Genomic DNA, 26,353 nt, shown 5'->3' with positions numbered 1-26,353 from the left:
CTATAGAAGTAAAACATTTGAGCTATTTAGGTACCATTTTTAGTGATGATTGGAAATTAAATATGTAAACAGACAACAGAATAAGCAAAGCTAGTATGGCAGAGAGCCCACTGAATAAATGTGTACAGAATGCAGAAATTATCAAGCACTAAACTACCAGTATACAAGGCAGTATTTAAACCAATTTGAACTTTTAATTTACTTATTTGAGAGTTGGACAGAAATAAAATGCTCGCTCTAAGGCATGAGAGCAAATAAGAGTTACAAGAAAATCAGTGGAATGAATAGACAATGTCAATTGCAAAATTATACAAAAAAAAAAAATACATAAATAAAATAAAAAATTAGAAAGAAATTTGACATTAACATTCAAGAATGTGTGAGCAGAGCTAATCTCAGGCGGTATGGTCACTTAAACAGATTGGCAAAGGAAAGGTTAGAAAAAAAGGTATTTGATGGCAGAATGAAAGGAAAAAGATTAGAAGTAGACCAGAATCTAGGTGGACTGATGCAGTTATAAGTGTCTTAGAAGACCAAAATATAAGATCTACAATCTTGGAGTTCTGACAAATAAGACTAAATCAGTGGAAAATTGTCAACATGAAGTTAGTATAGTATATAGCAATGTGTATAACCTTTTAGGGTATGATGATGAACAGCCTATTTTTCTACCCACTAGCAGGGTGAAGGCCTCTTCCATTGAGGAAGGTTTTGGGTCTACTACTCCCATAGTGACCCAGTCCATATTGGGAGAGTGTATCTATACTTGGGTGAAGGAATGTATGAAGGTGGAAGACACATATATATCAGGAAATGATAACATCCTTTTATATGAAAAATTATTTGCTAATGCTCAATAGAAATTTTACTACAACAAATTATAACAAAATAAATAACAAATAAATTTGTTTAAAATATACAAGCAACTAGACAGGAGTGCAATTGGTTCCCCTTTCTTCACAGAGGGTGAGGAAAGGGGGGGGCAGTCAATTTCTATATGAGATTTCTAGAAAACCAAGCATTCAACTCAGCTACACCAAAATCAGGCTACACTACATAGATGATGTGTTTGCTATGGTCCCAAAGCTTAGATACCTTTTTTTGATGCATTTAAACAGCCAATATTAAAAATATACTTTAGAATAAAAAATAAACAAGTATTCCTTCCCTTCCTAGACAAGGTAGTTATATGATTGTGAAATGATTCATTATCCCAGGGTTTCTCAAACTTTTTCTACGACGGAACACTTCACAAATCCTGAAATGTTCACAAAACACCTTGGTTATTTTGTAATGTATTAATTAATAATTAATTGGTAATTTAGCTTATTTTATTGTTAATTAATAATTGATAATTAATTATTAATGATTGATACTTAATTAGTAATTAATAATTGATTAAACATCAATTAAACCATCATTAAATTAATTTGTGCTGATTTTCATTGACATATCCCATTCTGATCACCAAAAATTTATAATATTATTATAAGTACTTATGAGTGAATGCAGACTTTTTCTCCTGTGTACTCGTTTTGTAGGTTAGGTAAATATAAATAAAATAAATGAGTAAATCTAAGCGTTAAGAAAAAAACAATCATTTATTGTCAAATGTTAATTAGTAAAAACAGAACACATAAAAATAGTAAAACGTATATTACAAATTAAGTTCTTAATGACTCCAATGTTTTTAGGTCTTTGAATTACAAATTCTTTTGATATCACGCACAATATTAGAAAGTTGAATTCTCATATTTGGTGTAGCGTCGAATCTGTTCCTGGACTTTGATTTGGTTGCAGCATAATATGAAAATCCTGCCTCGCATAAATATCTCATTGTAAAAGGAAGTAAAACAAGAATAGCTAGTTTTGACACGCTTGTCCAGAAATCATTTATTGGCAGTTCCTTGTATTTTTGTTTTAAATCAGAGTCACTAATTAAGTCAATTAGATTTTCCTAGTCACTTGCGCTGAAGCCTGCTGGCTTAGCTGTCACTGTAAATGGATTCAGAACCCAGGAATTCTCCTCACTGCATTTTGGAAAATATTGCAAAAGGATGGATTGCAAGTCATGCAAGTGTTCTAAAATTACGTTAGATACTTCTTCATTTACTTTAGAATTTATTTCAGTCAAAAATTCATGCAAGGTGGGAAAACAATCAAAATTATTCTGTTCAACTGTAGAAATCCAGAATTGCGACTTTCTATCAAAAGATGCAATTTTATCTCTTGCATTAAAAATTATAATATTCTTTCCTTGTAATGATAAGTTAATTTCATTGCACTTTGTAAAAATATCTGCCAGATATGCAAAACTCAACCATGAAGAATTTCTTAATAATTCAATAAAATTTTGTACTAAATTATGTGACATCAAGAAGACCATTACCTCACTATGAAGCTGTTCCTCTGGATAGCCATCTCACTTCAGTATGTAATAAAGGTGTGTTATGTGCACTACCCATTTCAACGCACAAAATTTTAAATAATCTGGATTGAAGTGGTCGAGTTTTACAATAGTTGATCATTTTTACGGCTTCATCCAAAACAGTTTTTAAATATGTAGGAATTCTTTTTGTTACTGGTGCTTGTCTATGCAAAACACAATGACTTTTGGTGGTGTAGCTACTTGCAGGATATGTGTTACAACTCCCTTCATCTTTCCTACCTTTGCTTGAGCACCATCTGTACAAATATCAATACACTTCTCCCAATTGATTTCCTGTTTTGTAATATAATTATTAATACAGTTGAATATATCTTTTCCGGTAGTTTTTTCTTGTAGATGTTCGCACATTTCTTCAATACTTTTTATCAAATATGTAACGAACAAACACTAGTAATACAGCGAGTCCTGTGACATCTGTAGATTCATCCATTTGGAATGAATATTCACTGCAGTCTAAGTCGATGAATTAGCTCTTTTTCTATGTCAGCAGAAAGATCTTTGATGCGGCGTGAAACAGTATCATTTGATAATTGTACTGCATCTATTTTTTTAGCAACCTGCTCGTTTAACATGCATGATGCAATGTCTTTCACACAAGGCTTAATGAGCGTCTCACCAATTGTATGAGCTTCGCCATGAAGTGCAATGCGGTAACTCACGAGAAAAGCCGCCTCTGTTGCATTTTCAGTTGAAGCAATTGTAGCCATTTGAAGTTTAGATTTTTCTAGCGAGTCACGTCGTCTCTTTAAAAAATGTATATCTTTTCCTTTGTAATCAGTGTGTTTCGTTTCGAAGTGCCTACGAAATTTAGCTGGAGCCAAAGAACTGTTTACTAGTATTTTATTACATAAAACATCAGGAGCATGTGTATTGCCAATACACGTAAATCCATAATTTAAATAACTTTCATGGTACTTCCGTTTTGGTCTGTTCTTAGATGACTCTTGTTCTTTAATATTAGCTTTTGAAGAAAACGCCGTTTGCAATTCCATATCTTCTCCAATCATACAAGTAGATGTGTCAGCAGAAGTACTTGCTCCTCCTTGTGTTAAAGTTCCTGTCTTTAAACAAGAATCCATGGGTATTTTTTCAACAATATTCAAATTCCAATATTTGTCAGAGCTATAATAAAAGCAAATAGAATTGTGTTGTAAAGGTAACTTTAGTATGAAAAACAATAAGATTATAAATAAGAAATGTCGAATAATATAAAAGTAAATGAATAATGCAAAATAGTAAAAAAAGACTGCAACACACAAAAGTAAATATGAATTGTAACAATACTTGTAAGAAAAGTACTAAACCATATCAAATAATGTAAAAGCAATTGTAATACGAACGATTTGATAAAATGTTCAGTAACAAAAATTAAACAATTCGAAATAACTCAGATATTAATTATAAAATTAGTTAAAAGAGTAAGAAGAATTCTTTTTTTAAAAGTCGCCTCGCCTACTCCCTATATACGGGAATAAAAAGCCATTAGCTGATTTTTTTTTTTCCGAGGGCCTGGTCCCAACAAATTTACTCATAAATACCTTTCCAATTTTTTGTAACATTCATACATTAACACAAGTATTAATAATTAATTATGGCATAATCATAAAGAGTATTAGTACACTTATGTATACGGTGTGGCATGTTGACAAATAGAAATTACATTTAAATTGGTTATCAATCACTGGACTAATGAAATCTTGTAGCATGTTGTAGTTTCTTCAGGCAAACATCATTAAATTAATTTGTGCTGATTTTCATTGACATATCCCATTCTGATCACCAAATATATTTATAATATTATTATAAGTACTTATGAGTAAATACAGACTATTTCTCCTGTGTACTGGTAGTATTCCCCTCCTTTTGTACATCCTGGAGATCTTTGTAGGCTTGAGGTAGATGACTCATTATCTGTTCCATCACAAACACCTTCAATAAGAGATTTCTTAATACCAAAATTAAACAAAGTGCCTTGTCTCTTATTCATATTAATTTTAACTCTGTATTCCTATTACTTTTAAAAATATCACGGCACTCCGGTTTCAGAACAAGCACTTACACACTGCAATATGAACTTACAAAAAATATTCAGTAGTAATAGATTTGAGAACCGGATACAGACTACCTTGATCTTCAATTTCAGTGGAAAAATTTTCTTTATACTTCCTTGCTGATTGGTCACTGATATTTGCAATGCAAGTGTTATTTCATTCAGTTTTGAGAACACACTGGCAATTTTTATGATCAGTTATAAACGGCGGTATTCTCTTTCCTGATTGTTGAAAGATTTTGATGTGTGAAAATTAAATTCATGAATACTTCCATGTTTAAAAATATGCTGCTTGGTCACTGACATTTGCTACACAGATGTCATTTCCTTCAGTTTTGAGAACAGAAGATATGACACCAATTGTTGTAATCGGTACACAATAAATAACGGAAAAAACTCACGTAGAAATATTATTTATTAGTATAATTTTCGCCTGTGTGTCACAGGCATCTTCAGTACATTAAGCTCAAAATTAAACACTAACCGACAATTCCAAAAAGTGCCACCTAAGTAGCTGGTGTAAGATAACTAAAAAGGTCAATAACTTTCTTAAAAAAAAAAAAAAAAAAAAAAAAAAAAAAAAAAAAAAAAAAAAAAAAAAAAAAATTAATACAATAAAAAGTTAGGAAAGATTAGCTGATAGTACTATCTCCCATAAAGGGGATAGACGTAAGCCGTCGGATCTGTTTAAGTTAGGAGAATGAAGTAGAGTTTCACGTTTCTTTATAAAGGCATTCCATGAGAAACTGACTTTTGTGAAGAACTCTTATCTTTCTCCAATGAGCTCTGTGTGTCTAGTGAAGATGGCATGTTCAGAAAGTCCAGACTTTTCAGGTTTAAAGTATTCAATATAAGATTGGTGTTCTTCTAGCCGAATAGAGGCAGATCTTCCTGTTTGTCCGAAATAAGATAATCCACAAGAGCACGGAATCTGGTAGACACCTGGATGATTAAGATGTGGAAGCTTGTCCTTAGGAGAAGTGAGAAAGGTGGAGATTTTTCTAAACGGTCGAAAGGCAACTTAGGTGGCGCTTTTTGGAATTGTCAGTTAGTGTTTAATTTTGAGCTTAATGTACCGAAGATGCCTGTGACACACAGGCGAAAATTATACTAATAAATAATCTTTCAACGCGAGTTTTTTCCGTTATTTATTGTGTATCGATATGTCTACTCACGGTTACCTCTTTTAAAACCAATTGTTGTAATGGGCTTTCAACCAATTTTTATGACCCGTCATAAACAGCAGCATTCCCTCTCCCAAATGTTGAAAGGTTTCGATGTGTGAAAATTAACGATACACAGATCTGGGTCTGAGCTTTTTGACATATTCACGAATATTATTATCCTCAGAATATTTTTACTATAAAATATTTATTCATGAAAAATGCTTAGAAAACTAAAATGACAAATTCCAGAACTTCTCACAGAACACCTATTCACCTTCCACGGAACACAGTTTGAGAAACCCTGCAGTATCCTATCCATGTACATGAAACACACACACCCATGACAGGAAGGTACATAAGCAGTCATATCATCATCCATCCTAACAGCATGGCATCTTCAAAAGCATTTAGACATGGAACAAGGGCTATTTTATGAAATGACACTGCCCATACAAATGAATTCAAGTATTTTTGCAACACTTTTTTTTTTTGTAGCCAACAGCTACAACCCATAAAACAGACAAATTACTACATGCCTCTCTCATCTTTTGCAATCAACACCAAGGATTCACTGCAAAATCATTCCAATCCCCTTAAATATAGAGTACATCGTGAAAATAGATCTAAAGTCCTTTATAAACATAATTTCCATGCCACTTTCAAATTACATCCAGCTGGAAATCATCTGTGCTTCAAAGGATCCTCTTAAAATCTGCAATTATTATTAATTTGCATCACATAATTTTTTCAGCTTAACTTCTCTGAATTAACCGTGTTTTTATCTGGCTCCTACAGGTATCTTAATAGGACAGTTCCTTTTCATTTACATTCTGAATGTTTCTACCTCATTTTAACTGAGAGCTGTATTTTACCTGACTTGTAATTTTATGTCCTGAAGATGCTGGTTTAGAAATCTAATTAAATATAGTAAATTCAATAAATGATTTATTTCTCATGGTGTGCTGTTAATACCATGAAACACTTATGAACAACCGCCAACACCTAAATTTAATCTTTCTGTATGTATTTGTGGAACAGTGGGTTCGAATCCACAGCCTGTAGACTGGAAAGTGGAGATGCTTTGCACTTGGCAGTCAGCTCAACAGTTTGATATCATTATTTTCTTGATCACGAATGCAAATTTATTTCTTATGTATCAATTTTGCTTTATTAAAAACAATACATAAACATAAATACCTGTGTATCTATCCTTAGACCACAGCAGCAAAATATTATTGAACAATTCTGGAATAGTGGATGCCTATAAAAAATTATTTCATTTATTACTATTTTTTACAAGTACAACAATTTTGAACACAGCAAAACCCATTAAATTAAAACCTCAAAAGATCATAAATAATCAATTTCAAATTTTTCCACAAAATTATCAGTTATGTTAATCTTTGTGAGTGGTTTCGATGTTGAGACCACATTATGATGTAAATAAAAAGCAATTAAAATGTGACGCATTTCATAAGTCGTAAGACTTACATTATCAGAGATAATGGTAGAGAAAAGTTTTACACAACAAAAGCCTATTAACAATTAATTACACATATTAGATGTTTTGATAACTTCAAAACTGTTACATATAATTGATAAACCAGAATACAAATGGTAAATTTGTTACTGTATGCATATTGGAACATTCCTAGTTGTTGCTATCACGTTCTATGGTATTACATGTGTTATTCCTAGGTCCATGGCAGTTAAATTTTTGATGAAAGCAGACCAACCACACTTGTAAAATTAGGCCTTGATTTTTACTGCATTGTGTAGGGATCCTAATCATTTGTGAGACGTCTTTAAATTTTCTTGTAAAATGGTTTATGATCAATATATGACATTTGTTTGTTGTCAAAGTACTTCATGACCTGTAATAGTTGTGTGGAATGCCAAAGCTGATTGATGTTCTCTTCTTTTTTTGACGTCTTGTGTTCAAACATATGGATCTTTCCCAACCTTCCTGTCTTGCCTACATAACAAATGCCACAAGAGCAATGAATCTTATAAACACCTGGTTTTTTCATTGAGTGATGTGGTTTTGGTGATGTAGGAATCTTGAGATTTTTTGTAAGGGTAAAAAGCCATTTTACATTGTACTTGTGGAGCAATGCAGTCACTTTGTGACATTCTAGATGTAAGACAGCATGATTGCATTCTTGAAATCTTGTTTAAGTAAGGGAGTTGCAGGAGATGAATTATGAATTTTTCTGATCATCTTGGGTTTATAACCATTGAGTGCAAGGTTCTGTTTCAGTAGTGCAGTTCTTTATTCCTTTTAATTAATATGCTTGATATATTGCACGTCCTGTCTAATAAAGTTTTAATTATGCCTGTCTTTTGTAATGGATGGTGGTGTGAAGCAGCATTTAAAAATCTTCCCATTGTGGTAGGTTTTCTGTATAAAGGGATATCAAGGAGCAGTAATTTTTTTGTGAGACCACATTATGATGCAAATAAAAAGCAATTAAAATGTGATGCATTTCATAAGTTGTATGACTTACATTATCAGAGATAATGGTAGAGAAAAGTTTTACACAACAAAAGCCTATTAACAATTAATTACACATATTAGATGTTTTGATAACTTCAAAACTGTTACATATCATTGATCAACCAGAATACAAATGGTAAATTTGTTACTGTATACATATTGGAACATTGCTAGTTGTTGCTATCACATTCTATGGTATTACGTGTGTTATTCCAAGGTCCATGGCAGTTAAATTTTTGTGCTGTTCTAGTTCAAGAGTGAATTTTATATTGGAATGTAAGTTGTTCAGATAATGAAGGGTGTGAGAGAGAGAGAAAGAGTATTAACATATCATAGGTTTTTCAACCTTTCACGTGTAGGATTCATGTTTAATAAAAACTTCAATATAAAATCTTATAACAAATCATAAGACATACTTTTGGCAAAGTGGACAGATAACTTCATTTTTCTCCAATAAATGCAATGCAGCATCTACACAAGTTCCATCCAAACTAGCTTGATAGTCCAATAGAATTTTCTGCTCTGAAAATAAATTTCATTATAAATTTTTAAACAATTAATTAAATCAGTTATTTATTAATGAAAGAAATCACTATGAAACCTATCAGTAAGATAACATAAAATAAGATGAAAGTCTAAAAATTAAAGATGCTAAGAAATTATATTCTTGGTTTCACCCTTTATCCAAGTGTAAGCAAAGTTTGCACATTAAGTCACTTTATGACTGTGCTACTTGTATATAGAAGCTAAAGACTTCACATCAAGTGCCCGAGTATCCCATAATGCAATTCATTATGGGAATGGCCACTACCCAGACTGCTTTCGACCTTCATTTACTGGGTATGGTCCCCTCATCAGTGGGGACCAGACCCAGAAGTGATACCAAGGTTGAAGTAATGCAGAACTCACATTTCCACATACAAGTAGTCAAAAGTACAAAAGCCATATACAAGTACTTCATATGCAAACTTTGGTTTCAAGTGGAAAAACTTTCAACATCCATCTCTAATCCACAGCATTTTAGTAATCAAGTGTGACACCTTTTGGCAACTTGTATATGGAAATGACTTCTGCATTACTTCATCCTTGGTATCACTTCTGGGTCTGGCTTCCACTGATGAGACCTCAAAGGCTGAAACCCGTCTAGGAAGTGTCCCTTCCCATAATGCATAGCATTATACATGTTCGTAAGGATATATGCATTGCTTCATGGGATACTAAGGTAACTGATGTGAAGTCTTCAGCCTCTATATACAAGTAGCCCAGTCATGAAGTGATGTGAGGTTAAATTTTGTTTGCTTACACTTGGATAATGCATGAAACCAAGAATATAATTTGTTGGCGTCTTTAATTTATAGTATAAACAAGTGGAAAAACTTTCAACATCCATCTCTAATCGAGATGAAAGGCTGCATTTCCAAGGCAAATAAAAAGTCTGCATTAAAGAAACTGAAGCTTCAGAAAAGAACAGAAGAGAAGCATATATACTACCATGTGTATAAAGAGCAAAGAGAGTCAGCTTCACCTTTGTAGCTCTCCATCCATCAATCCTCTTTACATGTAAAACTCAATGGCCTATCACAGACAATGAACTTGGCTAAACAGAAATCTAATTAATACTCTTCCTATCTACATAATCTGCTGTGTATTTATCTGACCACTATTTCTATGTATAATGTGTTTTGAAATTTAAAACCAAGATTTTAGAAAAGGTAAAATCCCACTATTTCCTTACAAGAGTGAGAACTTAAGGTAAATAATCCTGTTGCTGCTTACTCTACCAGGTTGTGACTGGAGGAAGTCCAAGTATAGCAATTTGCAGTGGACACTGTCATTTGAGTCAAATGTAGGATATTTGTATTAAAATTTGCATCTCTCTCTCTCACAAATTAAAAACAGAATGCAATTAAAGTTTAAAAAAAAGTTAATAATGCAGTATTAGTAAAGATGTTATTTAAGTGTTTGTTTCTTTCTATAGGTCATGGGCAAGACATTTATGGTCTTATCAGAAACTCTTAGTATGGAAACTCCTGTAATTCTCACATTGTTTTATTTCCCTTTTTATATGAGGGGAAGGCTGAAAAGTTCTGATAAACAGCGAGAACAAAAATGATATTAAAGCAACTGATGTAACCACAAGAAAGAAAAAAAAAAAAATTATCACAATTTGATGAAACATGGGGGTTAATGTTTTAAGATATGTTTTTTTCTTGTGGTTATATCAGTTGCTTTAATTTTATTTTTGTTCCAGATGTTTATCAAAACTTCTCAGCCACCCCCCCCCCATACATGGGTACTGGGAGAGCTCTACTCCAATCATCTGGAATTTGACCATGTGACCAGGCTTTTGCAATAATGTAGTTCCATATTTGAGCACTTCTAGTCAAATATCATATCATTTATCCCTCACTACATGCCTATCTGACTTTTTGAAACTTTCTTACCTACTTTGCTTTTCAATATGATATTAAATCTTCTCCTGCTCAAAACTAAATGGTAATCACTTCTTATTTCAAATTCCCCACATGCTCATATCCTGAATTATCATGAAGATATTGCTATCAAGAATAATACAATCACCGAGCATTTTCTTACTTCTTGCATCTTCTCTCCATGAGAATTTGTGCATATTTTTATGTTGGAACATGGCATTAATAATAACTGTTCCTGAACATAAATCTAGCCAGCATTTACCCTTATTCTTTTTTTTTTCTTTAAATTTTACCAAAAAAATGTTTATATACATATATATCTGTTAATCATTTTCTACTTAGCAGAACCTCCCCCCATTCAAAGATTATCCTTGTATTTACTGTTAAATATTATAGCTTATCCTTTTCCCTGATCATTCTTACCTGAATATAACATCTTGCATTTGTTGCTTGGAGGATCTTATTTATTTAAGTCTTCTCTGTTTTGGTAACACCTATTATGTTGATCAGCTACTTCTCTAATTTTTATGCCAGTAACATTCTCTTTTTGTTGATGGTGCCAATCTTGAACTCTGTTTGGGTTTGTTTCAGTAGTTGACTTTTTTCTGTTTGCCTGGTTCCCTCCCCCCAGACAAAAATAGCAGGGATCTTGTTTAACTGAGAGATGTCCCAGCCAGCATGAAGTTTTATCATGGTGTACAATCATTTTATTTTGGTTCAGGCCAGTAAAGTAATAATACCAAGTTATATTTAAATTATAATTGGAATCCAGAGAATAACACCTGAATATACACCATTTACACATGTAAACTTCTAAGGAAAAGATTCAGTTTGGTAGCACTGAAGCATGTTTTGAAAGCCATGGGGTGAGCTTCTTCAATGTCTTAGGTCTGGTAATTGCTTGTTATTGAACCAAAGTTTTAGTTTATAAGAGGAATCCCAGAAGATAAAAACATGCGACAGAAACTTTCATGAGAGCAGCTTGGCCTCTCCTATTTTTAACCAAGCGGATGTGCCTCACTATAGAGATGTTTAAAGGAAACAAAAATAACTATGAATATCAAAACAGTATAATTTTCAAGAAAAGAAAAATAATTTCTTTCAAGATTATAAACCGCATAAGTTTTATTTTTTTTATTACCCTCTTCTCTGAGTTCAGCTTGAATTTGTTCCATAAAAGAAAGAACTTCTTCTTCAGTCTCATCTTCCAATGCCTACAGAATTTGAAGTGAAAATTTAGCAAACTTGATGTGATACAAAGGTTTGTTAAAGTATTATTATAATTAAAGAACATGATACAGTTAAGCAAAAATTGGAACCATTAATAGTTATTATGCACTTTCCAAAAGGTATAATGGAAAGTGCATAATAATTATTAATGGTAAACAATGTCAATTCAGTTATTTGAAGGCCATGAGGTGAGCTTTTTCAACGTCTTAGGTCTGGTAATCGCTTGTTATTGAACCAACATTTTAGTTTATAAGAGGAAATATCCCAGAAGATAAAAACACAGTCTGCTTATATCAGAAGTATACCATTGGATATGATACTTTCATTAAAAGCCAAATATAAGTAGAAACTCTGAAAAGTGTCGCAATTCTGACCAGAGAGCTTATGAGTACAATCCTTGGAATCAGAGTTGCTTTGACTTACACTACTTAAAAGACATGAACACTGTGTGTCCATATATTTGCCTTTAATTAGTGCATTTTGAAAAAAGTTTTGCTTACCTAACAGCTGTTTCATACTGTTAGTTCTCTGCAGAGACCTTAAGAGAACAGAAACTCCCATTCAATACCAAAGCTATGTCAGAGAGTTGTATTTTTCATAAGTGAGCATTTGGTCAGTGCATAATAGTAATTATCAGATGTCTGGACAGCACACTCATGTCTTAAGTAGTGCAAGCCAAGGCAATTATAATGCCGAAGACTGTTCATAAGCTCCCTGGTCAGAATTTCAAAGCTTTCAAAAGTTTATACATATATTTGTCTTTGAGAATTAATCATGATTCTTATCACATTTTATGACTTAGGTGAGTCGCAAAAATAGTATGTGCCGAGCCATGTGGAAAGAGATTCGTCTTCTGATTATATGATGAGAGGGTGTCTTTTAATAAAACAGACAACAGTGAGGTGACAGCTCAAGCTTCAAGAATGACACAAGGTTGATTAACACAATACATTTAATAAGAACAAAACAATACTCAAAATATCTTAATAAATTACAACAATGGCTTACTGTCAACTATATAATTCAATTAATATAACATTACTACTTTCGTTTACAAGCAATTTTTGCAGAAGGTCAATCATATAACTCAAACACAACTAAGTTAAGCATTAACTTAAGTTTTATCAAGTTTCTTAAATCAACTTCAGACAATGTTGAAATGCTTACCATATTAACAGCTTTAGACAAATTATGTTCTATATCTAAAGTCCTACCAACACTGATCTGAATATTTTAAACACCTTAGGAGTTCTTGCCAAACCACACCACCAAGGATAAGAAAAATATTTCTTTTTAGTGGGAAAACACTGCTTCACTGCATAGATAGATAGTTGCAATCCTCTTGAAAACTTTGGCCTTGGGCATGCTAAATTAAGCTCCATTCTGTCTTAAAAAGACTAAGAGTGAAATCATTCTTGATAGGAAGATTATATATTGGCCTTGTGAATCATGACTGATGGCATATACTTATTTCAGCAAGTGCATCGACCAGTTAAGTTCCAATCAATGGATCATTCTCTGCTGTAATAATGTTAGAGACTGGTAGCATCTGGCAGACTTCTTCTGACAGTTCACTATGTCTTTATGCTTTGTCTTTTCCAACTATGCCAACTCTGAACTACAAGTTCTTCCTTTTTTCTCTGGACTATGACTACACAGAAATTTTGTTCTCAAGACTACCCCCCCCCCCTTTACCTACTATTCTCATGTGAGTACCTACATGGTTTTATTCAGCTATACGCATATGCATGGCATATGATTGTGATTTACATAACATGGTTCTTTGTTTTTTATTGTTTTTCTCACGCAGTGATACAATCGTAGCTGATTTCATTAGGCATAGAATTCATCAAGTCTTGAGAATTATACTTTTCTTAATATTTGCAACAGTTTAGCTGTTATAAAATTTGCTTTGTATGAAGCTGAAATTTTACTCCTTAATTAGTTAATATCTCCATTTAAAAAGCACAAAACCCTACTGGAAAAACTTTTGGGCAGATAAACTCATAGCTAACATTGACCTTATTCTGATATTCTCATGAGGTCTTAAGCAGTATGATGATATATCGGATAACATGAGATAACATAACATTATGTCATTAGATATAGCAAATGAGGTTGCTTTAGCGGTCAAGGCTAGACAAATAGGAGGAGACATCCACGTAACTTTTTCAGGAATAGAGAACCAAGAATCGACCGAGGTTTCCGACCTAATGTCCAAACATCATCTTCTCATGGTGCTTCCATCTAGATACTGAACAAACAAGGATTGGCTGGTGATTTGGGATTTAGCTAACAAACTGTATTCTGTATTGACTTTTGATTTAAATTTTGAACAGATAAAATTAATTATCTTTCAATTTGCATTAATCAGATATGAACCATTCATATAACTGCCGTATTTAAGGAAAAGAATAGACATGAATATAAATAGATTTGTTACAGATAAATAAATATCCAATTTACAGTTATGATATAGTGAAATAAATTATTATGATAGGGAACAAATTATGTTAATTAAATTAAATTGATTCAGCCAGAGAGGCATGTGGTGCGATTGTCTGCAAGGATAGAAAAATCAGAACTCCATGGTGGACACAGGAAGGTAAAGAGGCAGTGAAGGAAAAGAAGAAAGCATATCAAAAGTTCTGGAAAATAAGTCAGCTTGTGCTCTTAGAGAATACAGAGACAAATGTAAGTGTAAAACTGGCTAAACAAAAGTCATGGGAGGACTTTGGCAAGAACATAGAAAATAAATATCAAGAAGGTGACAAAATATTCTGGAGGTTGTTGAAGAAGCTTAGAAACGGAGGAAAGAGTATGGAGTAATTACTTCGAAAAATTGCTAAATGAAACAAGCAGTGATAGCACAGTGGTCAAAAACACTCAAAAGGCATACAGTCAGGAATACATATCCATACTTGAAGTAGAAAAAGCCATCAAAGGTCTGAAATGGGGAAAGGCAGCAGGAATAGATCATATTCGAGCAGAAATGCGGAAGTATGGTGGTATAAAAGTCTTATAGTGGCTGCACTGCATCGTTCAGAAGGCCTGGACAGAGAGAAGAATTCCAGATGTTTGGTGTGGAACTCTCATAGTATCCATATATAAAAAAGGAAATAAAACTGAATGTCAGAATTACAGAGGCATTTCCCTACTGAGTGTTCCTGATAGGATTTATGCAAGTATCTTGAGAAATGGTTGAGAAGAATTGTGGAAGAAAAGCTTGGTGAAGAACAAGCTGTATTCAGGCCAAATAGAGGCTGTCAGGATTAGATCTTCACTTTATGACAAATAGTCGAGAAATCATGGGAATATAACAAATATCTGTATTTAAGTTTTGTTGATATGGAAAAGGCATATGACAAGGTGCCAAGAGAGAAGCAATTGAATATGCTACAGTTATATGGTGTCAATGGGGCATTATATCAAGCAATACTTAGTCTTTATTTAAGTTGTAAGTCAGCAGTTAGAATTGAAGGAAGAACAGGAAGATAGTTTAATGTTAAATCTGGTGTCAGACAAGGATGTACATTTGTAAAATTTCTATGCCGCATAAATTTTCTTCCGCTTAATGCATTGATTTTTTACAGAAAGGTCACATCTTGAAACCTTGTATAAATATTTCTATTCGTTTTTGTAAACTATTGTGTATAGAACATGAAAGCCCAAAGGGAATTAGCTTGCTCCTTGCTTAAACAAAGGATGTAAAATTGGTGAAGCCAAGGGCAACGCTTTGGAATCGGATGGTTGTTTGATTTTTGTTTACGAGTTCAATCTCAGGTGACCATCAAGGTCAGCACAGAAAGGGGCTATGAGAATCAAACGTAAGTTCTGCAGGCCACTAAAATCAGATTAAAGACATGAAAGGGGAGACATAAGAAGTCGGCAAAAGTTCCAGAACCAAGAGTCACAAGATGATGTCTGGGGGTTCTCATAACTGTATGCAAGATTTGCATGGGAAAGTAAGGGGATTCCAAAACTTAACCCAAGGTTCGAGGACAGAGGAAAATATAAGGCATGGATCTTGAGGAAGTTTTTTTTTTGGGGGGATCGACATCGAGAGAAAGGTTTGAGAGGTAACGTTAGCCAGACGCGAAGAAGTCCGAGGGAGGAAAACGGACGTCAATCTGCCATGAGCCGCTCAAGTTCAGTAATGACGCTAGCCACAGGCGATTAACTTAGGAGAAATAGAGTCCAGTTGGACTAGATGCTTCGTAGCTCAGCCAAGTCTGCGCATGCCCCGGCAGCCGTGATCCTTCACCCGATCGTTCCAGACGCCAGTAAACCTCTCCACATCTCACTAGCTGACTCGACGGTTTCATCGGTACTCAGAGACCCTGAAGGAAGGAATTCAAAACACGAGACGGAAAAGGAAACTTAGAATGCCAACGACAAGCAGAGAAGAAAAGGAGAAAAGGTGCACAGGAGAAAAGAACGTCATGCGAGTCATTTTATTGTATACTGTTATTTATTGTATACTGTTAAACTTGTGATGCAAGAGAAATTCCTAATGGACTGCTAGGATTGTTAGAATAAGATAAATATAACCTATGGGTAGCTAGTGCAATTATATTATTGAATTTGTGAAAAGGTGTGGAACTGAGTAAAACTAATTTCCTCAGGAGTAATTTGGGCTAAGATATCAATTTGATAATTGTATATATTCCTAATATCTTTTGTGCTAATGTGTTTATTTTGTTGTTTAAGTCATGCCATCATTTGAAATTGAGGTTAAGATTTAAGCTGAAGTGAATATTATAAACTAATTGAATAATTACAAGATATTGCTTTAAGAGTTTTATAATTTGCATAACTAGAACTGAGATTACAGAGGGAAATTCCCCTGATTTATGTATTGCAATATTCTCTAAATTTTGTAGCTATTAAACATGTTTGTTAATTATAATCAAAGAGTGTTGTCTGATCTCACTTTGCAATGCACTGATCCCAAATAATTCAATCCTATAGGCAGGAAACTAAAAGATAGTTAAAGGTTATGATAGAGGACTAATAGTAGCCATGACTGTAAAAATTTGTTTTTTTGGGATAAGAGAGGACATTATTGTGTATGATTAGGATCTACCGGAAGTACTAATATTCCTTGTGCTACATCGAGGCATGGTGGCACAGTCAGAAAATAAAATAAATTTCCATTGCTCTCAGGTGTAAGGAGTACAGAGTCACTGAAGTAGAATATTAATTGAGAGATTGAGTAGAATAATAACCAGATAAGTAAGCACAACTCAAGTTAATACAACATCGCACACATGGGATGAAACGAAAAACAACCATAACAATATATTTACACATTATGCCCTCTGTTATTCATTATCTATATGGATCACATTATGAAGGAAAGTGGTATTAAACCTGATATCAAAAATTGGAGATGTTAGTGTCAGCTCTTTGCTTTATGCAGATGATGTTATACTTCTAAAAATCTGCTACAAGTCTGCAAGATTCCCTGACTAATTGAATAACTGTTGTAATAGATATGGTATGAAGGTCAGCAATAACGAGACAAAGAGCTGACATTAACATCCTCAGTGAAGATGGTAAATTAAATATGAAAATAGACAACAGAATCAACAAAGCTGATATGGTAAGAAGTCAATTGAATAAATTCATATGGAATAAGAGAAAAATTAGTCAGCACACTAAATCAGTTATATACAAGTCAGTGTTCAAACCAGTTTTAACTTATGGATCTGAGAGCTGGGTCAGAAGTAAAACACTTGACCAAAGACTAGAGATGGCAGATATGAGAGTCCTGAGAAAGATTAGAGGTGTGAACAGATGGCATCAATGGCAATATCATATTAAAAACAAGAATATTAGGAAAGAACTTGACATTGTCAGCATCAAGGAATGAGTTAGAAGAGCTAATCTCAGGTGGTATGGTATGGTCGCAAGAAAAGAGTAGCAAAACAAGTGTTCTCTGCCAGGTTGGCAAGAAAACGACCCAGAGGAAGATCAAGATATAGATGGATTGATACAGTACAAAGTGCCTTAGACAATCGAAATGTAAGATCTGATAATGTTGAAGTCTTGAAAAGTAACAGACTGATTTGGAGGAAAATTGTAGATAAGAAGTTAGTAATGATGTAAATTTTTCATGTACTACTATCATATCCTGTACACCCGTTGAGGGTACATGGCAGGAATTTGATGATGATGACAAATTATATTATCCTATAACTAAAAATTATGTATGCACAAATCTATGAAGAGCTTATTTATTTATTTATTTATTTAAAAAATAAATAAATAAATAAATAAAAGAAGGGTATTTGTGATTAACTAGTATAGTGAATAAATCCCCACACCACTACCACTGCATTGCACAGGAGTGTAAAACAAAGTAAAAATTTTACTGTTGCAGGAAATACAGCAAAATACTCAAAAGCCCTATTTCAAAATATTTCATAAGAGAAATTTTTTCAAAGAATTTTTGATGACCTCACACCTGTTCCTTCTGTTCTTTAATGCTTTAATGTATTTTAATTTTCAGAATTTATTTCAAAAGAAATCCAAGAAACCTGGTACAACTGAAATATTAGCAAGGCTTCTCTTGTTTTGAAAATCACCCCCTCTTCTTTTTTTTTTTTTAAAAAAATCTGATCCACACACTAAAGGCCACAAAGACCTATAGCACATTAGTGCCGTGTGTGGGCAAGAGGAATAGAAGAGAGGAGGAGTTTGTTCACATTTTGCTTGAACAGCGGAGGGTTGTAATCTTCAGGGAAGGCAGAGTAGGGGTGACTGTTCCAAGGACAGAAGTAGGTGGAATGAAAGAGGAGGCAGTAAATGGTTCGGTGAGTTTCAAGATGGACTATAAAAGGGTGTTGGTTAGCAGTGGCTCCTGTTTTAATGAATTTAGAGGGGAGTGAGTAATAACAGTGGTCAATTCAGAAGAGCACTGTCCATGAAAGTATCTGTAGAAGAGGTAGAAACTGAACAACTATGAAAGAGAAATTGAAGTGGGTACGTGAGAGAGGGATCATTAATTAGCCAGACTGCCCTTTTCTGAAGAGCAATATTCTTAAGAATCGAGCAATCTTAGGATTTTGATGCACCACCACCCAAAATATGGAAGCAATATTCCATGGCTGGGCAGATTTGGGCTTTGTTTAGAGTTAGCAGCTGTGAGGATGTGAAGTAATGTCTTATGCAAAAAAGTAAACTAAGTTTTTTGGTGGCTACAAAAGCTACAGTTGAAATGTGGTTGTGCCAAGAAAGATCAGAGGTGCAGGTCAGTGGAAGAAGAGAAATCTGATCGTGTTTGGATATATCAGTATAACTAAAGATAAAGAGGAAGGCTGTGAACTATTTCTTGCAAGAGATCAGACAGGACTGAGTTTTGGTGGCATTGAAGTTTACAAGGTTGTCCTTGCTCCACTGGGATATAGCTAGGAGCTCTGAGTTCAGGTTACCGGTCGTGGTAGATCTTGAGGATTCTAATACTTGAGCACCATAAAGTTTGTCAAATGTAAAGGAGGAATGGAGTGTACTGTCATCAGCAAAACTATAGAAAAGATTGGAAGTTTGCAAAGCAGGTCATTTATATACAAAAGGAAGAGAGTAGGTGAAAGAACAGAACCCTGAGGTACTGCTGCATTGGTGGGGAAATCTGAGGAGAGTAAACCATCCACCATGACATGAAGTGAACGACCAATGAAAAAGTTGCCGATTCAGTTTGTTAAGTAGGTACCTATGCCAAACCTGATCAAATGCCATTGAAATGTTGAGGGAAACTACATGAGTTTCTCCAAATTTCTCCATGGCTTGAGTCCATAGGTGGGGTAGTGAAAGTAAGCAATTCAGCTGTAGATTGCGAGTGGGGAAATCCATGCTGCTGGTCACTGATGAGTTGATATGTCTGTATGTAGTTCAAGAGTTGGTTGTTGATGACCTTCTCCATAATTTTTGAGAGAACAGAACTTTGCCCAGAAGTGAGAGCAACTGGATAGTAGTTTGTTGGTCGACTTTTATTACCTTTCTTTGGGCTGGATTGGATGTGGACCTGTTTCCATGTTGTAGGGTAGATGCCAGTCTTGAAAAGCAGAATTGAAAATGCAATACAGGATAGGAATTAGTTCTGGACACAATTTTTTAATACAATAGGTGGGATTCAATCAGAACTAGAAACTTTGTTTATATCACTGAATTTTAAAAAACACAAAAGGCCTACTTTAATTATTGAAAAACTTTCGAGCAGATAAACTTGTAGCTAACTTTGACCTTATTCTGATATATTCTCATGAGGTCTTAAGCATTATAATGATATATCATATAACATGAAATAAAATGCAAAATAAAACAACTGTGAAGCGTTATGCAACATTTTTAAACTGGTGATGTATCCCGAGACTTTATATGAGAAATTTTACATTATAGGATTTTCAATTTTCTTCAATAAATGATATTAAAAAAACTGTTTTCTTAGTATTGCTTTCAAGCCTCCAGGAGTCTGAAGACTCATTGTAGAAGATAGAACACTCATACCACATTAACTATCATATCTTACCTTGAAGACATTCAGACTGGAGAACTTACCAACCCACACAAGATGTGATCCACTCATTCACTATCTGCTATGCAAAAAAATTGACTTTTCACTTTCTAACTCACATGTTAATTATATGGAGAGAAGTTTAAATACATATGTGAGTTGTGTGCATGATACAAACCTATGAAAAGCAAACAGATGTGGCTCTTCATGTGGATTTGAATAAATGGTCTGTGTGGCAGATGAGTGTGAGGCTGAAATTCAATATGGAGAACTGTGAGGTTTTGAAAAATGTAAGATGACACACCATAAATTTTATTCTTCTTCTAGCCTATTTTATAACCATTTATGGTTATAGGCCTCTCCCATTTGTCTCCATCTTTCTCTGTTGAAGATTTCTTAATGCCAACATTCTGCAGCCATCTCCACTAAGTCATCCTTCCATCCTCTCTCTCTCTCTCTCTCTCTCTCTCTCTCTCTCTCTCTCTCTAGTCATCCAGGCATTTGATATTCCTTCATTGATGTCAGTGGGTAATTGCCTTTGTCCATCTATTGCTGTATTTTATTGTTTGAATTTTATTAGTGGTGATGTATTAAAGGAGGTGATGCAGGACCTTAAAATGATAGTGGAAAAAACATGAAATTTAGGAAATGCACTGCACTGCAAGAATCTTTGAGGAAAACAAAACAATTATTATTATCGCGTAACAGCTCCAGGGAGTCCAAGGACTCATCGAGGGAGGGCACCTAATCTATAATTCTGTCTCCACCACTCCACTAATTGCAACTACCTTCATCATCTACACCAACGCCATCTACCGCCGACCACCAACACTAGTATTTTCACAGACAATCACAAACATCCATGCCCACGGTGGGATTCGAACTCGCAGCCTTTTGACTGGAGAGCGGATATGCTAACCACTCAGCCAACCAGGCCAGCAATGAAAATGCTGACACACAGAAGAAGTAAGAAGATTAGTTATGCTTTACAAGGTTTTGACTTCTGTATAGAGATTTGGTCACCTTATTTTTAAGGTTAAGAGATTCTGAAAAGGGTTCAGATGAATAGTAGTAGTAGTCTTTGGAACATTTGACATAAAGACAAAGTGAGCAAATGCCATCTGTCACTCAGAGATTAGATTATTCATAGAATAAAGGGAGAACAGGAACAGAACAAGAAACCTTTTATGGATGTTGTATAAGTAAGAAATGAAAGGCATGTTTTTTTTTTTTTTTTTTAGAGTGAGAATTATTTTAGAGTGTGATGAGCCTTTTGTTCTCTCTGCCCTTATTACAAACTTCAAAACGACACCTTTGACTTCCTCACCACTCACCAAGCAAAAAATCTGCTTTTCATTTCCTACTTATACGACATCCATGAAGGCTACATGATTTGATGGGCACACCATGCTCATTATACCATATGCTTGAGAGCAATGACCTCTGATGACAAACTGACTTCACGGAAATCTGATAATACTAATACTAGTAATAATTTTTAAATGATCTGTTATTAGTCTCTGTTTATCCTAATGTTGCTCCAAGATGAAGTTAAAAAAACAAATATTTTAACAAATGATGAAATAATGCCCTAGTACCTAAGATATGCTGAATTTTTAATTTAAAAAAAAATTAAAAGAAGATTGTAGTTTCAAGTTTATTGAAACTACAAAATATTAGATGAAAAAATGATGAAGAATAATTCCAACTGATAAAGAAAAAAATCCATTGTCAAATTGTACCCAAGACCTATTGCTGATGCTACTTATTGTAAAAGTTTAATGCTGAAAGAATTTTTTAATCCTGTTTACTGAATTCTAGTATGGTCTGTAAAGAAAGTGATATTGGTTACTATCTAATTGCAAAGTGTCATTCAGTTATAACAAATATGCAAAATAAATATATAAAAATATCAAAACACATTTTCTTTCATATATATCATTTAGCAGTCATTTTTATAAAAAGTACCACAAAGATAACAAAGGAATCATTTAAGCTTACTGTATTATCTAATATATCATAACCTGGAAATCTTATTTCTTCAGCATGAAAATTCTCTAATTCTTCTTTCATCACAACATCTATTACTGCATCAATATTATTTCTATCTTCAGATTCTGGCAACCCTCGAAACTGATCGAGAAGACACTGGCGACTCCTCCGAAAGTGTTCAAGGCACTTCTGTAAAGACAAAAAAAATGTATGTATGCAAACATAACATGTCTGATGTTGCACAGTAATAACAGGAAACTGTAAGAACTTCTTTCAATTATGGCCATTAGAAATAGAGATTATGGTAAAGTGATCTTGATGCCTGGGATGGATACAATGGTGTCATTATAAAAACTTCACAATATGATTAGAGTAAGAGCTTACAAAATTTAATGAAAATGATCATGGTGGACTTCGCATAAGCCCATAAACCCAATGAAAACCTGCTGTGAAAGAATGAAAATTTGTAGTTCTGCCACTAGAGAAAGATATGAAAATTATTATGTGGTTAAGTGTAATACGGTGTTTAAAGGAATAAGTAAACTAATCTTAGTAAGCAGTATTACTGAAAGAATCCTATCACTGAAAGAATGAAATATGCAAAGAAATCAAAGTTCCTTTAACTAGTTGTTTAGACACTGCCACAGAAGTATGCATTTCTGGAATCATGATTAAGGTTTGTGAGGAGTTGGTATTGTACAGGGAAAACAAAGATAACTCTTGTAGACGACAGGGTAAATCATTTAAAACTTATATACTAAACAGTAATAGTGTGGAATGATTATTAAAAAATAATAATTATTATTATTACAACAGAACAAAAATTGTGAATTTTAATTGTCTAAAATTAATACAACTCTTTGTCTTACTAAATCACTTAAGGAATTGACAACGTAGATACGAATATAAATTAATTTACGTGCAAGTGCACATAAAATACATGCACGTGCCTTTTTTTTGTAAGTTCCTTTTGAAGATGGCAACGTGACGTTGCCGAAATATCGGAAATATTTATTAAAGTGCAATTTAATTTATATTCGTATCTACGTTGTCAATTCCTTAAGTGATTTAGTAATGCATAACCAACATATAAGCCTGTCTACAAGAACTCTTTGTCTTCCAACCATAAAAGGTTGTAAATCTATAACAGAGGATCTTCAGGTAACATGGAATACCACTTTGCACACAAAATGATATTCCATATTAACTGAAGTTCCTCTATATTACTGTGCACAGGCTAAAAAATTTTTTTATCATTTTTTATTAATTTCATTTTTGTATTTTTTTATTTTTACATAGTCTGGAAACCCCACTCTAGAGACCAAACATGGAACTTTTTCAAGCCACTTCAGGCCTCCAGTAGGCAGGGCAGTGGTCTCACGCTGGGCAATGATACTCATCTCACACCTAAAGATAAGGAAACCTCCATCCTCATAACAGGATTTGAACTGTGATGGTTGGAAAACTAGCATGTAAACAACTCGCCAACCAGGCTGCAATGTTAATATCTTCTATGTCATGATAAATTAAAAACAAACAAAAAATATTATAATACAATACAATAAAAAAACTCTATTTTAGCTAGTAGATGAATTTTGTCATCAGGTGGAAGAAAACATTCTGCATCTTTGTTTTTTAAATCAGGGTGTCTTGGATTATCCAACCCATAGCTGAACTGCAGTACTAATGTACAACAACCTAAATTATACTCAAGAAATTATAGACCTATTTTTTTATCCAAGCATGAGCAACTAAAAATTCACACAAGGTAAACTTTAAGATGATGAAAGCTATGTTAATGCTGAAGTCATATCTCTATATACAACAAACAACATAGTGCACCACCTATATTAGTAGTATTAATTCCAAGACTTCAATGGAGTCCAACTCAACTCCCTCTGGCAATCTATTCCATTCTTTACCATTCTCCAAACAATCTGTCCTCCTTACACCCTTATTAGCATTATTATAACTTCCAGGAGTGACTCTTTGATCTATACTATCCATTTATCTATTTGAAAATATTTTAGTTAACTTATATCTTTCTATCATATCTCCTCTCTTCCACCTACAATCCTTCAATCTATCCTCATAGGGAGAACTCCATAAACCAGTTATCCTTTTGATCACTCACCTCTGAATCCCTCTCTGCAACCAGTGGGACTGGATGGCATATCAGCCGGTGTACTATGTGAATATTTGTAAGAGAAGTAATTCACCAACCTATTATTGCATTTTACTGAAATTGCATAATACTCTTGCATTACCATTTTAGTTCACTCCAGAGAAGTCATTTTGAGTGATGGCACTGTCGACCCTAAAACTACAAATACTGCCTTGTTTGTGGTATCCAAATTATTAATTTCCTCTATACATTTGTCAAAGTGCCTAATTCATAACTAAAATAATATTCTATATCAAGTTTTTATTATTATTATCATCTGGTAACCTCTATGGAGTCAATAGACTCATTGTGGGAGGACCACTCAACTAGCAACATATCTATCATAATGAGCTTTAAAGTTACTCACCAAACCAGCTTCTAATTCTCTTTCTTCATACCATATACCTCTCCTTCCTTTGGAATAGTCTTCCACATACCATTTTTCCTGACACAATCTTGAACTCTTCAAGAAACATGTTAACAGATTCCTTTCTTCTATCGCTTATTCCCACACAGCACTGTTGTGTTATAGGACTTCTCATATGTGGGGTTGAGATTTAAATATATTTCATTTTCTTGACCTTTTTTTTTCAATCACTCTCAAATACCCACTGACATCAACTCCTTCCTGTTCAGTATTTTCATCTTCCTAAATTTGCTTTTATGAAATTTTGCCCACACACCTTCCCTTTTCTTGTATTTAATGCTCATCCTATATAAAATAATTTCTAAAAAACAATACAATGCCAGTGTAATGTCATGGATTTACTCAAATTTAATTCCATCCTTACCACGTTAAATTGAGATTATAGTCTTAACACGATACACTGACACCGGAAGATTTGTAAGAGAAGTAATTCAGCAATCTATTATTGAATTTTACTGAAATTGCATATTACTCTTGCATTACCATTTTGGTTCACTTTAGAGAAGTCATATTTTGAGTGATGGCACGGTCTATCCAAAAACTACAAATACTGTTGCATCTGTGGTATATGAACTATTGATTTCTTCTATACATTTGCAAAAATGCATAATTCATAACTAAAGCAATAAATACTCTGTTTAAGCATCAAGTTTTATTATTTTTTTTATTTTATTTGATAACCTCCATAGAGTCAACAGGCTCATTGTGGGAGGCCCACTCAACCGGCAACTCACAACACCCTCAGGCAATGCATTCCAATCACTAACAACTCTCCACATAAAAAATCTACTCCTCATACCCTGCTTCACCACATCTTTATACAACTTCCAGGGGTGGCCTCTTGTTCTTCCCATTATAACATCCACTCTTTTTATAATTTCTTCTGTATTAATCTGATAGAACCCCTTAACTAACTTGAAAGGTCTATCACAACCTCCCCTTTTCCTTCTATCCACAACCTCTAATCCACATTCTCTCAAACACTCTTCATAACCAACACTCCAGACCAGATCCTCTCCATTAGTTTCAGATCAAAATGAAAACTAGGTGATCAAATATGAGCACAATAGTCATATATTAAAAACGAGGATATTAGGAAAGAACTTGACATTGTCAGCATCCAGGAATGCGTTAGCAGAGCTAATCTCGGGTGGTATGGTCACCTAAACAGAATGGGCGAGGAAAGATTAGCAAAACAACCCAGAGGAAGACCAAGATATAGGTCGATTGATACAGTACAAAGTGCCTTAGACGATAGAAATATAAGATCTGATAATGTTGGAGTCTTGACAAGTAACAGACTGATTTGGAGGAAAATTGTAGATAGGAAGTTAGTACTGATATAATTTTTTCATGTAGTACTATCATATCCTGTACACCCCTTGTGGGTACATGGCAGGAATTTGATGATGATGATAGTCATATATGTGG

The 26,353-nt window shown here is 33.9% G+C and overlaps 1 protein-coding gene across 2 annotated transcripts in view; it reads right to left on the bottom strand.

Moving 5' to 3' along the window:
* Ripalpha (RPA-interacting protein alpha) overlaps positions 1–26,353 on the bottom strand; it is an 81,611-nt gene that overhangs the window by 34,965 nt on the left and 20,293 nt on the right. For both annotated transcript variants that reach the window (XM_090400580.1, XM_090400579.1), the window contains exons 2-5: positions 22,341–22,520; positions 11,736–11,808; positions 8,579–8,684; positions 6,863–6,926 (exon numbers count right to left, since the gene is read on the bottom strand). In XM_090400580.1, the coding sequence (XP_090256706.1) occupies positions 6,863–6,926; positions 8,579–8,684; positions 11,736–11,808; positions 22,341–22,520 (423 nt within the window). The remainder of the gene's footprint in view (positions 1–6,862; positions 6,927–8,578; positions 8,685–11,735; positions 11,809–22,340; positions 22,521–26,353) is intronic.

The sequence above is a fragment of the Typopeltis vanoorti genome, chromosome 11, assembly GCF_054136105.1.
Source record: "Typopeltis vanoorti isolate ZY-2024b chromosome 11, IOZ_Tvanoo_1.0, whole genome shotgun sequence".
In the NCBI taxonomy this organism is placed as follows: Eukaryota; Metazoa; Arthropoda; class Arachnida; order Uropygi; family Thelyphonidae; genus Typopeltis; species Typopeltis vanoorti.
The sequence above is the reverse complement of the archived record's forward strand: the minus strand, read 5'-3'. Positions and strand labels throughout refer to the sequence as shown.